Source organism: Callospermophilus lateralis, chromosome 10 (genome assembly GCF_048772815.1).
Source record: "Callospermophilus lateralis isolate mCalLat2 chromosome 10, mCalLat2.hap1, whole genome shotgun sequence".
Lineage (NCBI taxonomy): Eukaryota > Metazoa > Chordata > Mammalia > Rodentia > Sciuridae > Callospermophilus > Callospermophilus lateralis.
The window spans coordinates 68,865,776-68,880,867 of NC_135314.1; the positions used below are offsets into that span (position 1 = coordinate 68,865,776).

General features: G+C 37.6%; 1 protein-coding gene across 1 annotated transcript in view; it reads left to right on the plus strand.

Annotated features, from left to right (window-relative positions):
- The window catches only part of LOC143407858 (myosin-15), a 131,157-nt gene that overhangs the window by 18,533 nt on the left and 97,532 nt on the right, over positions 1-15,092 (plus strand). Inside the window, 1 exon segment of the mRNA XM_077110341.1 lies at positions 2,323-2,448. Within this exon segment, the coding sequence (XP_076966456.1) occupies positions 2,323-2,448 (126 nt within the window).

Consider the following 15,092-nt stretch of genomic DNA (forward strand, 5'->3'; position numbering starts at 1 on the left):
TTTACATCCTCTGACTCACTGGATCTCTAACAAAAACCTGAGATATGCATATGTCATTATGTTATAGATGAAAAAGGCAATGAACTTTAACATTTGACTCCATTTCTTTGTTTTTCTATTTTTTTTCCTGAACTATTGCCCTGAAGTAATCAAAATCTTCTATAAGGTTATCTTTTAAATGCCAAGAAATGGGTCCATTTCCTCCTGAAAAAAATGGAAGTATAATATTTCCCTTCTTGCTTCTTCATTGGACAGAAAATGATGAAAAAGATTATGGTGATTCCTTAGCCAGCCAGCATATTGACCTAGGGGTTTCATTAATTCATTCAGCAGACATCGTACTGTTGACAGCTCCCTCTGCCTGCATTTCCAGACGTTGTTCCTGTGTTTCTCTGCCACTCCCCACACCTGTTCAAACAGCCTCTCAAGCATTTAGGAAATGAAAAAGGGGTGAGCAAGTGATTCCTGTTCTTTTTAAAGTTTCAAACTGACTGCTGTAGACAGACTGCTTTCCTTGGTGTCAACAGGATGAAAATCTTCCTGAGGCTTTGTTTGCACCCTCTTAATGCTCATCATAAAAAACTGATGCCATCAGCTTATGGATTCCTGTGTGAATGACACAAGATAACCTATCAGGGTGGGTGACTCACAACTAAATCACCACCAGACACCAAATGGCCCTGCTGTGTGCTCTCTCCTGGGCAGAAGGAGGCATGTGATAGGCCTGTTTTGCTAGTTACACTTTGGGGCACATTCTGTTTCCAGACTTGGAGAGTATCCCTGAAATTCACTCCTACTTGGAATCTGTCAGAAACCTGCTACTCCAAGGGCACTTTTGCATTGTGGAAGCTGGATTTGCATTCCTATGGCATCATTCAGGCACAGAGATTGGATGTGTCTCCTACAGGTTTCATGAGAGCCTTTGCCATAGCCTTCCAAGGAAGGGTCATGTGGCCTCACTTTGACAGTAGGAAATCTGAGCCAGAATGATGCTACCAAAGGCCACTCTCCATTTAGGGTGATGAGAGCAACTCTGGGAACTAATATAATGAAGAATTGGAAGCCAAAGCTAGAAAAGAAAACCTTGAAGTTCATTATTTGGAAGAAAGTACTACATCCCAGAAAAGGTAGGTCATTTGCCATGGGTTATACAATTTGAATGTAGCTGCAACAGTAGCAACTGAGCAAAGTCTAGTAATTGCAAATTTCTAATCTACCATACTTACAAATAGCCAACCTTTGCTGTGTGTAGTGTTAAAGAAAAAAATATCATGACACTTGTTAAAATGGTAAGAAAGATTTTTCTTCAGGACTTTTACAATACAGATATTGACTTGATTCCAATACAATCAGGACAAGAGGATTTATAGACAAAGGGCGGTGGATGGAAAATCATAGAGAAGGCCTAAAGGGTAGAGCTGTTCTTGCTGATGCTGGCCTAACAGGCTTCTTGCTGAAGGTAGGCTAAGAATTTACACATGCCATATAGGCCATGAAGAACACAATTGGATATCACAGGTGGGGAGATCTTCCCTGAAGCAATTTAGTGGAATTCTTTTTGCTTTGCTTTTTTTTTTTTTTTTTTTTTGGCCTGGGGATTGGACCCAGAGGTGCCTTACTACTGTAACATATCCCTGTTTTCTATTTTCTATTTTAAGATGAGGTTTCACTAAGTTGCCTAGATCCTTTGCTGAGGCCAGCCTTGAACTTGCAGTTCTTCTGCCTCAGCCTCCTGTGTTGCTGGGATTATAGGCCTGTGCACTGTGCTCAGCAATTTAGCAGGATTCTTGATGCAACTGAGCTAGGCAGGCAGAAGGCAGGACAAGTAAGATCACAGGAGCCTGATTACAGTTTGTTCAAAGAGTTTTTGACAACAGGAAGCATCTGGAATGAGGGTTACAGTACAGAATCTATAGGTCTAGGACTGGGATTAGAGTTTGCATCTTTCATGAGTTCCAAGTGATCCTGAGGCTGATGGTCTTGGAACACATCGAGTAGCAAAGCATTAGAGCACATTGCCATTAGAGCACCCTGTACCAGCATATTTTGCTCTTTATTAATAGGAATATGATTTCTCCCACCTATGCTCTTAGTAGGGAGGCAGCAAGCTTGCTCACTACTTTATCCTACCCTTGTGCTTTCTTCTTCTTTCCCTCACTTGCTTCTTTCTTTCTTTTCACTTGTTATATTCAGCAGAACATGAAAACCACAGGTTAGTAAATGCATTCTAAGTTGACTAGAAAATGATTGCTCATAGAGAATGCCCAGGATTAAAATGAGCACTTCTGTCAGATGATAAAGTGCTTAGGATGTGATTTCTAGATAATCTACACTCTTGATGCCCTGTCAACATGTGAAAAGATGTTTAAGTGGCTGGTGGCACATATCAGCAGGGTCCTGGATGCCAAGCTGTCAAGGTTCTTCTTCACTGCCATTCTCAACACCACTGTTTGAAGTTCTTTTTTTTTTTTTTAATGTAGTTGGACACAATATCTTTATTTTATCCATGTGGTGCTGGGGATTGAACCCAGGACCTTGCACGTGCTAGACAAGCGCTCTACCGCTAAGCCACAACCCCAACCCCTGTTTGAAGTTCTTGATGTAAGAATATGTGGAGGATGCAGTCAATCCATATTTACAAGCAGATTTGAAACTATGACCCAAGTGTGGAAAAAATAAGATCAAAGAATAATGGAATTCATTCTCAGTACATTTTTAAGAGCTACTTTGGTTGGAAAAGAGCTATCATTCTTTATTAACAATTATTGTTATATTATTGAGAATTTATTACTCTCATTTCTGTTTTAAATAGAAGTATAAATATATGCAAAGGAATCTTTTATGATTTTGAATTCTAATACCATTAAATGTTATTATAATAATCTTTAGTCCGTAGACAAATCTGAAGGAGACAAGAATTTAATTGAACATTTGTCATTTGTTGGCTCTATCTGCCATTATATGATAGTGGGTATTGTTTTTTCTTTAATGTATATTCTTGCAATAGAACTGTTTTTCTCTCTCCTTTCAACTATTCATATCTTTGAAGTATACTGTGAGCAACTTTGAATTAATTTTAGCATTAAAAAATTTCAATAGCTCTTCATTCAGCACATATTTATTCTGGAACAAGAGGAACAGAGGAAAGCAGGCATTGACTGGGTATCCATTGACTCTGGTCTGGATTTGAAAGCCTGCATAGATCTCATTGAAAACGTAATATCTGTTTGTCTCCTTGTCCATTTTCATTTAAAGAGAATTGTCCCTGCTTGACATGTTGATCCATGTCAGGAATCAAGCTCTGTCAGGAGATGGGAAATGGGGCAGAAAAGTTCTGCATATTTTCTCCTAATGGGTCATTGTGTGCAGAGTCTTTAACATCCTAGCTAAACTCTTATGTCATTTGCCCTACTCCATCATCTCTAATGCAGATGTAGCTACATATTTGTCAACTTGTGCATAGGCTCTTTACGCAAAGAGGCTTGTTGCAATTAAAAATGGTCATACTGTTGACTGGAAAAACAGAGCTAAAAACATGGGTACTGTAGAGCATAGCTGATTAACATAAGGTGAATGAGTAGATCCAGAGAGCTTAACGAAATTTGGCTAATTAGCATGCAAAGAAACAACTACCATAAATCCTCAGGCCACTACCTTGCAGGCTGTAGTTTGTTCATTTAATTGGACAAGTACCAGTTAGTTTCAGTAATTTATGACAATATTTCATGCCTTATTAGTAAATTAGCTTCAGTGTCTGGTTTGTGAATTTGTTGATGTCCCTGTACTCTGGAATCTTTCTGCATGCTCTGGGAGAGTTGGCATGGTGTTTTCTGTGGCTTTGTCTGCATGAACAAGATGGTAACATGTTAGAAGCTTGTGGGTTGCAATGAATTTTGAAGATGGGTCTGGGCAAACCAAAGCCTTTAACTTTCTGAAAGTTCTGTAGCTACACTGTCACCTTTGATTCTCAACAACCATGTCAGGAAGGCACTTGGGAGACTGACCTCTTTCTGTCCTTTGCAGGTCCTGGATTTTATCATTTTGAGTGTCCTATCACTTTTATTTATTAGCCTTTTCATGAAACTAAATCTTCCTTGAAAATTGCTGTAATTCCTAACAGGAGTAGACATAATGTTGATTTTATTCATTTTATAACCAGTGACTTCTTGTGGGGAGAACAGTTTGCTTAAAATGCTTTAAAAATGATTAATAAATCAAACATGAGCTGATTTGAAAAAATAATGATGATCCAACCTTAATCTGATAAATTCTTTGTGGCATTCTAAAAGCTACATTTTTCTGATCAAATATGAAACAAGGTTCTGGGATTGTGGCTCAGTGGTAGAGCACTTGCCTAGCATGTGTGAGGCACTGGGTTTGATTCTCAGCACCACATATAAAATAAATAAAATAAAGGTCCATCAACAACTAAAAGATAAATGAATAAATAATGAAACAAACTGAAGTTCGTAAGAGACTGATTTAGTTTCTGATAGTTGTCACCTGTAAATTCTGCTTTTTCGATGATGAGATACTGTTTTCAGGCAGGAAAAGTGAAATATAGATATTTTTTAGATGCTGATACCTCTCTAAATGTTACTGATTTTAGTAGAATGAAGCATATTGCCTTATTTTTGCCAGCCTCAGTTACTCCAGCAACAAGGATGTAATTTCCTGTTATATTTTCTACTGATATGATAAAATGAGAAGAAGAAAAAAAACATAAAAGAAAGCAAAGAAAAGTCTTTGGTTTCCTATGAATGATTTCAGCAAAATTCAGGTCAGGCAAATAAGGCATACAAAACCTTTCTCTAAGACATTTTATATTTTGAAAAGACCATTATGTTGGTTCAAGATATCTGAAGAAAATTTGTAGCAAATATTAATAATTAAAACCACTCCTTAAAATAGCATGAATCATGGAAGTTTTTAACTTTCAAAAGAACTAAAATACATGGATATCTGCATAATGTTTTATAATCTGCATCTCTGTGTATTTGGAAAAAGGATTTTCATACATAAAAATTTCCTATTAAGTTTACAAAAAAGTCTATCTCAAATAAAAATATAATGTTGTTACCTTAATTTTCAGGCTTACCATAAACTCCTTCCATAATATATATGCTGTGAATAAATCTATTATAGTATTAGCTCACACTTTCTTCATTACTTGAAATATTCTACTTCATTTAGAACTTGAACAATAATAATTTGCTTCTGAACAGATTAATATACAATTACAGATTTATGATTATACACAAGATATTAGCAGAGATCATTCTTATTATTTCCTAAAAATACAAGTTTAAATGTATATTTTTTATTGTAACTCCTTCAGTGTATTAACTCAGAGAGGCTATATTTTCAGTAATTTAGCTTTTTGTGGACATTCTCACAGGTGGGATTAAGATAATTTTAGAATTTTATCAATCTCAATAGAAGATTCGCTCTATACTTACATCTTCCTGAACTTTGTGTCTAAACAATATTATTCTGTTGATACATCCTTTGCCTATCTGCCTGAACTTGGTCTGAATATCAGACTGTGGGAATTTTTGATGTGTCCATAGTCAATAATATCAAATATTCTAAATAAATTCTAAAATACTTAAACCCTGGTAGCACTAAGGCATTGAATAAATGTTGTTGCCTCTGAAGGGAAGTTTTTTGAATGTGATAATTTGGGTTTTTTAAATATAAAGTTAACCACATTACTATCTAATTATATCTTGTAAACACATGAATATTTTCTTTAAATATAAAATCATACTTTTTGTCATTGTTGTTGGCAACTCTCACTTTTGTCTGACTGATCACCAAAGCAAATTAGCCCAGGTTCCAGAACTCAAACCTGTGTGTCTCAGTATTCACCTGTCCATCAATCTCTCTGCAGAAATTTGCAGATGGCCTACACTTCAGTCACCTAAGGACCTACTGTGCTAAGGGTTTGGAGGAATGCAAAACCTGGCACTCAAGGAACTGCTGATATACTTGAAAGGATGTCTTAAAACCAAGACTTTTATTGTTCGTTTTCATTAAACAAGTGAATCTGTTTAGCAACCAATGGTTGCCTGCTTCTTCTCATCCATGGGTAAGGGAGGGATCCTTGGTCTAGAGTTATGGAGATGGCCAAATATATGACATCCAACCCTGGATGGATGAGATCAGCATCTCATCAGTCACAAATGCTCATATCTCCAGGAACATAGATACCCCACAACATACAGTCCCTCAGAATAGAATGAATTGCAGCGAGAGAGAGAGGCAGGCTTTATAGTAAAAGTAAGGTGGGGTGGCCCTAAGTTCCAGCAGAAGGATGTGATTGGCTTGTTTGCGTAATTCCACAGGCTGAGAGGAAATCAAGACCAATTACTCAGGGATAATAAGCAGACACTGTCTGTTCCCTGTCATAGGAGGGCTGTTTGCTGGGAGGTCTAACCTAGGAGGGGAATTTGTGATTAGGTCATATGAGCCCCTCCTGGTTTTCCCCAGATTACAAAGCATACATAATTGGGCCTTGATGATATCACACTGCTCTGTATAAGTCTTTGAATTAAATGCTATAGAAAAATAGCATTTGTTTTAAGTAGCACTTGCCTTTAGGAAATATGCAGTTAAGTAAGGGATTTATAAGTCTAAGAAATATAAAAGTATATTTTAAAATTATTAAATGCAATACAAGGCACAAAGAAAAGTCCCAAGTGATGAGAAGCAGAGAGGTTCCCCTGTCTATAAGAATCTAGAAAAATCTGGTGAGGAGGAGCACAAAATTTCGATTAGATCTTAAGAAATGGGTATAATTGTAGCAAATACAGAAAGACAGCAAGAAGGGAGACAGTCCAGAGCAAAGACAGACGGGAAAGCAAAGAACATGTTCTAAAATGTCCAGGAGTCTAGTTGGAGCACAGAACGTGCAGAAGAAAGAAACTTGAAGAAAAAAGGAGAATCAGATTGTGAAGGGATTTTAATTTATACTTTAACGCAGTGGAGTCCGGAGGGGGCTGAGCTGGTTAATGGAGAAGTCAGAGCTGCTTGTGCTTAATCTGATAGGTTTGCACGTGATGTCTGGGATGGGAAGACAGGCTAATGATAAGCATGTAGGAAGCTGGTAAAGCAGCATGAGTGAGAAACCAAGAGGTCTTGATCCAGAACAGCACAAGTACAAGTAGTGAGAAAGTAACAAAAAGGGGGAAAGGCAGATTTGATAATATTCAGAGAGAAAGAGGTCAGACTATGTTCTGAGTCAGGGCAACTGATTCAAACCATTTGTGTACAACGTAGGACAACTGATTCTGTGGGGCAGAAAATAATTACTTTATTCTCCAAACTATTTGTAAATTAATTTGCTTAACAGCCCCTTGTTAGAAGTTTTGTACATCCTGAGCACTTGAGAAATAGAGAAGACCTTACAGGAACTGTATTTCTCTCCTCAGTGGTGCAGTTGTTATGTTTTGAGGAATGAAATCTGCTTGTTTCACATAAAACTTCCCCTCATCCCAAAGGGGAAAGTTGGCTTCACTGGAAACCAGGAAAATTGAGATCCTCATGTGTGGGAGGCTGCTTTGCCTTCTGCCTCAGTTGGGAGCTGCTGTTCTTGGTGAAGTTTTGCCTCAGTACTCTTGTTAACAGGCACCATCCCAGGAGGTGCTTGCATTTTTTTATTTTTTATTTTTGTACTGGGAATTGAACTCAGGGGCAGTCAACCACTGAACCATATCCTCAACCCTATATTGTATTTTATTTTGTATTTTATTTTGTATTTCGTATTTTATTTAGATAGGCTCTCACTGAGTTGCTTAGTATACCTCACTGTTGCTAAGGCTGGCTTTGAACTTGCGCTCCTCCTGTCTCAGCCTCCTGAGCCACAGGGATTACAAGCTTGCACCACTGTGCCTGGATGAGATGCTTGCATTTTTAAATGAATCATTTTTATTTTCACTGATGGTTTGCTAGAGATATGTAGGGTGTATGAATTCCATTTGTATTCAATATGGTACACGTGAAGTTCATACATCCGAGCATTAACACCAGAGAATCAAATGTTTGATTTCCAGATTTCCCCTTTTCCTCTCCCTCCTCACTTCCAACATTGCCTAAAACTCACAAGGTCAGTGTTGTAGGAGCAAGATAGGTGTTGCTTTCACTAGGAGAACTCTGCCTCATTAGAGTGAAGTTCACCTCTTCACTCTGTAGGATTCCCTAGTCAGATGCTTGGGGTAAAGATAGTTCTTGCCTAGAACTTTTCAAGAGCTATTGCTGAAATGTTCAATATGCTTTTCATAAAATTCAAGTTCTTGGAACATGAGAAAATACACAAGTGGTAGAAAACCATTAGAGTGATAGACTTGAATGGATTGAAAATGTGATCTTCAAATATCTGATGAGAAGAATTACTAGACACAGTTGCACAGCTTCTAAAAAAAAAAAAAGGATTCCAAACTATAAACAAATTTTGTTTTCATAACTTACCTGTACAGACACTTGACTAAGAGTTTGTGTGTTCTCTTGCCATAAAAACATTCAAGCATAAGCTAACCAGCCTTTTAGGAGGGAATTCTGAGGGGAATTCAATGATCTATTAGGAAATTTGGACCACAACTTCAATGTCTCTTCCAAATCTGAGTGTCTGTGGTTCTTAGTTTCAATGGGTTGATAGAGAATCATGAAATCTATGTTGTTGAGGCAAGGGGTCATGGTCTATCTTACTTGCCATACCTTGAAATGTCACATTTTATCTGCACATGTTTCATCGGTTTTGAGGTCTGTGTATTATGCCCATGTCTTGTCTTCTCAGATACTTCTCAGAGCCCGTGTCTGATTCATTCCAGTACAATCTAAAGTGTCTGATATAGTGATTTGATCACAAAAGAAGGCATTTTAAAATATTCATGGAATAGGTAAAGGAATCTATAAATAAATATGCAAATATAAAATTCATTGATCTGCCCCTGCCCACTGTGTGTTTCCCTGTATATAAGTATGTGGATGTCAGTTAATGGCAGTATCCACTATCCAGTTGCTCAGGCCAAGAACCTCCTTATCTTAAACCTCACATTCTATCCATCAGGAAGTTGTGAAAGCTCCATTTTCAACATATCTCACATTTCTAATGAGTTCTCACAAGCCCCAACACTATAACTAGACTAGACTAAGGGTCAGCAAACTAATTTTGTGGGTCAAATATAGCCTGCCATCTGTTTTGGTAAATAGTTTTATTGGAACATTGTCACTCATTTATTTTACATGTTAACTTTCAGTGCCACAATGGCTGAGTGGATGCAAAGGTGTGAAAGAGACTCAATGACCCTTTAGAGAAGAATTTGCTTAAGATAGTCATAGGGTTTTCTGTCAACATTCTTTTTCATTTTTACAACCCTTTAAGAATATAAAAACCATTATTAGTTCAGGACTTCCCTGTTGACTTTGCTCACTCCTGTTCCAAACCAATGGTTCTTTTCAAGCATAAATTAAGTCACATCACTTCATGTTAAAAGTCTCCAAGGGCTTCTCATTACATGGAAAGTTCAAATGTCTTACTGAAGCCTATAAATTCTTTGGGGTCCAGCTGCAGTTAAGTCTATAACTTAAGTACACAAGCCTTACACCAATAGCATCTCACCATGAGCTCCATATCTGGCTCTGTCCCTATTTGGTTCCAATGATAGGATCTCAAACTTGCCAAGTGTGTGCTTGTGCCTTGGGACTTTGTGCTCTTCGTTTTTCTGCCTGGAATACCTGTGCCCAGATTTTTTCAGGTGGTTATTCTCATTCAGGTCAGAGGGATTTTCCCTGACCACTCCCATCTAAAATAGATTTTCCTCGGCCTGCTCTCTCCTGTATTAGCTCCCTTTACTTTGCATCTTCAAAGCAGTTCTATGAGACTACGTTATTTATTTTATATCTTTGTTAACTTGGCTGTGATCTGTCTGCTTCACCAGAATGTAAGCACCCTGAGGAGAGTATGTGGTCACTGCAGAATCAGTAGCTCCTGCAGGTGTCAGTATTGAATTGTAGGTATTTAATACATATTTGTTGAAAGGATGATTGGCTAGTTACATCTAGTGAATCTTCTCTTCTTTTTCAATTATTAGGGAATGCATTCATACTGATTTCCCACTGGACACACTGTTTCTTAGAGGTTTTGAAAATGTGCTATCTTCAACCCATGGGCCTCCTCTCCATCCTTGAAGAAAAAATGCATTTCCTAAGGCTACAGACACAACTTTCAAGAAAAAAACTTTGACTATTTTGAACAGTTGATTTATTTCCAGAAGCTCAAGTCTGATGAGAAGGGGAACCATGAAGCTCACTTTGAACTCGTCCATTATGGCGGAGTGGAAAGTTATCGGCACATTCCGTCCTGAATTTTCCTGACTCTGTTTCAAATGCACTTAGCCAAAGCCCTCAGATAATATTTAAGTAAAGTTTAGGTTAAATGAAGAGATGAACAAAATACACCTCAGTTCCAAAGGAAAGGTAGTGTACCTTTCTGCACTCAGGAAGTGAAACAGCATCCCATGTGCACAGAGGTCAAAAATTTCAAAACGGACTCTGTCACCCCAACTCAAAGCAGAACTGCTACAGAAAGGAATGGATACCATCAAAGACATTTTTTTTTCTTATTTGTCCTCTTTTTAACTCAACATTGTTTGAATGTGGATTATTTCAATAGATCTTTTTATTGAAGAGGTTTTTTTTTGTTCTCCCATAAAGAGTCAGTGTCCAACAGTGGTCTCTAAACTATGGCCCACAAAGTTTTCTAATGACCCTCATCCTTTTCTCATTTCCCCACTAGTGCATGTTCCCTTCCCCCACCCCCACCCCCACTTTTCTACTTCTGTCCAGTGGTTCTGGGTGGAACAGAAAGAGAACTGATTTAAAAAAAATGTTTCAAACTAAAAATGGCTTTCCAAGTGTCCCCAGATGTGCTAATAGTTCTTTTTTGGTGTCCTGGAATATTATTAAGTATGATGATTTTTACAGTAAAATGCCATTATATTTGCTAACTTTTTATTTTTTCAAGTGCTCACTGTGATCAGGGACAGTTGACAATTTATCTAGCCTTGCCTGTGAAGGACTGCCAAGGTGAATTATTAACACTGGAAATGATTTAATGCTTTCTTGCTGTCCCTTTCCCCCCCCCCACCACCACTTCCACCTTCTGTTACTTCTTCTTTGCCCCTTTCTTCTTGTTCCTATCTCTTCCTTTCTTTTGACAACTAAATAGTGAAGCTTGAAAATCTCTTTGGGCTGCACAGTGAAATTCTGGGGTATCAGTACGGTTATATCAAACTGTTTTAAAATAAAGGACCCGCACAATTTGTGATGTTTTTCAAGTAACGTACAATTTGCTGTGTCAATTCATGTACTTTCCCTCTTTTGTTACCGAAGTGCATGCCTTAAAACATCAGTGGTTGGCTTGAAAAGAACAAAGACCTTAATGAAACATTGGTGGCAGTACTTCAGAAGTGTTCCAACAGACTCCTGGCAAGCCTTTCGGAAAATTACATCAGTACTGACAGTGGTAAGTCAATCAATCTTCCTTGATTTTTTTCAGCCTCAGAATGAAACCCATGGGTTTTTCAGCTCTTACAAAAATTCTTGCTTCTTTCCTGTGATATCTGTTTCTATTCCCTATGGTCTGAATCATCATCTCTTATTGGCCTTTCTATCCTCAGGCTGCTGGTTCTTCAGAGAAATGGTGTTGGTGCACTGAGAGGTATTTCAAGAAGTCCGTTTTTATCCTGCTTTTATTTCCTATTTGACTTATCTGCAAAGAGAATAAAAAAATACATTTTGATAAATGGTTTGGGAGCAATAGCCAGCCCCAAATGTATACAATAGTGCATTGCTTAAAGATGGAGATGTTTTGAGAAATAACTCCTTAGGGATATTATCCTTCTGCAAACATAATGGAGTGTATTTACACCTAGATGGTCTAAATCAATCACTTGACAGGCCCCTTGAGGGAACATTAGTAACTTGATAAATTCAGTAAACAGTAAAGAATATATACTATAGTAAATACATAATTGAGCAAAATTGTCATTTGTTATCATTATCAAGTATTATGTACTATACATAATTGCATGTGCTCTACTCTACTTTCATAAGACTGCCAACACCAACATCATGACCAATATGTAAGCAATGTGTTGCACTATTTACAGCAGTACAAGGACAACAATGTCACTGGAAAATGATTTCTAAATAATAATAATTCATCTTAATCTTATGGGATCACTGTTATATAATGTCAGAGACTATATATACTATATATACGAGGCAGGACTGTATATATATTTTTTTGTGTGTGTATGGAAAGTGAGGAGGGAGGGAGGGTGGGAGGGAGAGAGAGGACTCTATCTTGCAGGTATAAGGACAGAAGTGTTAGAGTGACAGCTCAAAAAACCAAAAGCCAAATGTTTTCTCTGATATGCAGATGCTAATTAACAATGAGGGGGTCAAGGGAAAAATAGAATTACTTTAGATTAGGTAGTAGGGAGTAAAAGGAGGGGAGGGGGTATGGGGGTAGTCAGGAGAGTAGAATGAATAAGACATTATTACCCTATGTACATATATAACTATATGACCAGTGCAATTCTACGTCAAGTATAACCAGAAGAATAAGAAATTATACTCCCGTATATATGATGTATCAAAGTGCATTCTACTGTCATTTGTAACTATTTAAAACAAATTCAACATTTTAAAAAAATAAATAAATAAATGAAGGAGCACTAGGCAAGTAACTCAAAGGTCTAAGTGGTTATGTGATTCTGCCAGTACAGATTATGTGAGCAAGGAGCAACCTAACCATTTGAACTTGTTTATTCACCAAAGGAAAAAAAAAAGAAGAAATGGAATTCTGAACCTAAAAAAAAAAAAAGCATCTCCAATTTTTTGAATCCACTAAATGGCAAAGTCTAGGTAGTAACTAAGACTGTTTCCTAATCCCATGTCTATTCTACTCTCACTGACTCCCATTCATTTATGATTCAGTGAACACTTCTGCATTATTATACAATGGGTTTAAAGACACTGAGCCCAAGTGGCTGACACCAGACTCACAGCTGGACTAACAGTAACCACAGAGAGAAGCTCTGCATGATTTACAGCAAAGGTCACAGATTGGCAGTTTCTGAGTAGAATCCGGTCTTCAGATATATTTTGTTGGTCCACACAGGTTAAAAAAAAAGTCAAAGGATTTCACACCTGTGGATTTCCTTTTTCTTATGAAAAATGAAAATTCCGGGAAAATACAAAATCTGACGAGCCTGGTTTCAGATTCCCTCATGGCAGCAGTGGGGCAAAGTGCACCAGCTATTCTTTAAATGGTCTCATACTCTCACTTCCTAATGTCCTCACCTTCCTATTATCTTACACCCAGCTTCTCCTGAACTCCTGGCCCCTACTGATATTGCTGGTCATCAGTGAGGGGTACGGCTCTCTCACATGTTGAAGTATAACATTAGGGAAGCATGCAAACACAACCATATAAAGCAGGGTTTATTTAAGAAGGGGTAACATAGACTTCTCCTGGGAGGGAGGAGGGGGCCATAGCTGGTATCATGTATCCCAAGAAGTGAGAGCATTCTGCCTTCTTTTATAGGACTTAGATCCAGGAGATGCTCAGTGGAATGGCCAAAATGTGAGAAGCAGATGGGATGGAGGGGCTGAAGTGGTGTGATCTGGGTAGGAAGGGGGCATAATCAACAACTGTTGTAACTCCCTGTAGTGAGGGACAATCCCTGGGACAGGTTACCTTAGCAATAGGTTGGAGGAACAGCTCTGAAGGAATTAACATTTCAATCCCTCCATTTTCTGGATCTGACCCTTGCCTATCTGCCTAATTCTGGCTTCACTATCAGGCTGATTTGGGACTCTTGATTGCTGGGTTAGTCAGGGAATGGAGAAAGCAGTTAGCACTTTCTAGATTCATTAGCCCATGATGACACAATTCAGGAGCATGCTTGAAATCCTCTGGGCCTGCTTTAAGAGGTGGTTGAGAAATGGAAGCTCTTGTGTTTGGACTCTGCTAGTCATCAGGCTGTGCATTTGCTCCATTTTAATAGCTACTCAATTGCCTCTGAGGAGTCTGTAAGGTAGTGGCCACATAAGCTTATGGTTCCTAGTTGAGTAATTTTCTGATCATGAGAGGTCAAAGAGTGGTTTCGGCAGAGAATTAGGAAATAATCTTCTAACTCTTCAGGGTGTGTGCCATGTTCTGGAACTAAAAGAATTGTCTAGAATATAAAATGTCTATTTTCTTCTTTTTCTTTTTGTATTTACTTAAGTGCTCCCTAAAAATAATTGCCTCCAAGTTTTTATGCATTTCAACATTAAATTGTCTATAATGACCATATTTTTTCTGGGAATCTTAAGTACTTTAACCAGAGTTGTGAGGTTTTTTTTTTTTTAATTAAAAAAATTAATAAGTGTGTGGGGGGAGCATGGGAGGAATGGTGGAAATTTACATAGGGCAAAGGGGAGGGAGGGGAAGAGAGGTATGGGGGTAGGAAAGTTGGTGGAATGAGATGGGCATCATTTACCCTAAGTACACGTATGAATACACAAATGATGTGACTCTACTTTGTGTACAACCAGAGACATGAACAATTGTACTCTATTTGTGTAATATGAATTAAAATGCATTCTGCTGTCATGTATGACAAATTAGAATAAATAATTAAAAATTAAAAAAATGCATGTAGCATATGGCACATAATGATCACACTATTTCATTCTATTATAAACTCAGGAGCAAAATAAACTTTTAATATATTCTCTAAATATAAAAAAGTACTACTAATAAAAAAAAAAAGACAAGTTATTACCTTTTCATATATTAAAAAAAAAAAAAAAAAAAACTGAAGTACAAAGAGGTCAAATGACACATAGAGAATGCAGGGCCTCCCAAAAGGACATTAGTAATTAAGCTTCATCAAATCTGCCTCCACACAGTTGCTTGTCAGAGAGCTTTTTTTTTTTTTTTTTCCACTTTTGTTTGTTCTTGGCTGGCCTATTTTCTCCTGGTTGCCTACGGATTTTCTTGTTGCTATTGTTGTACATCTTAGTGAGTTAGCATGACA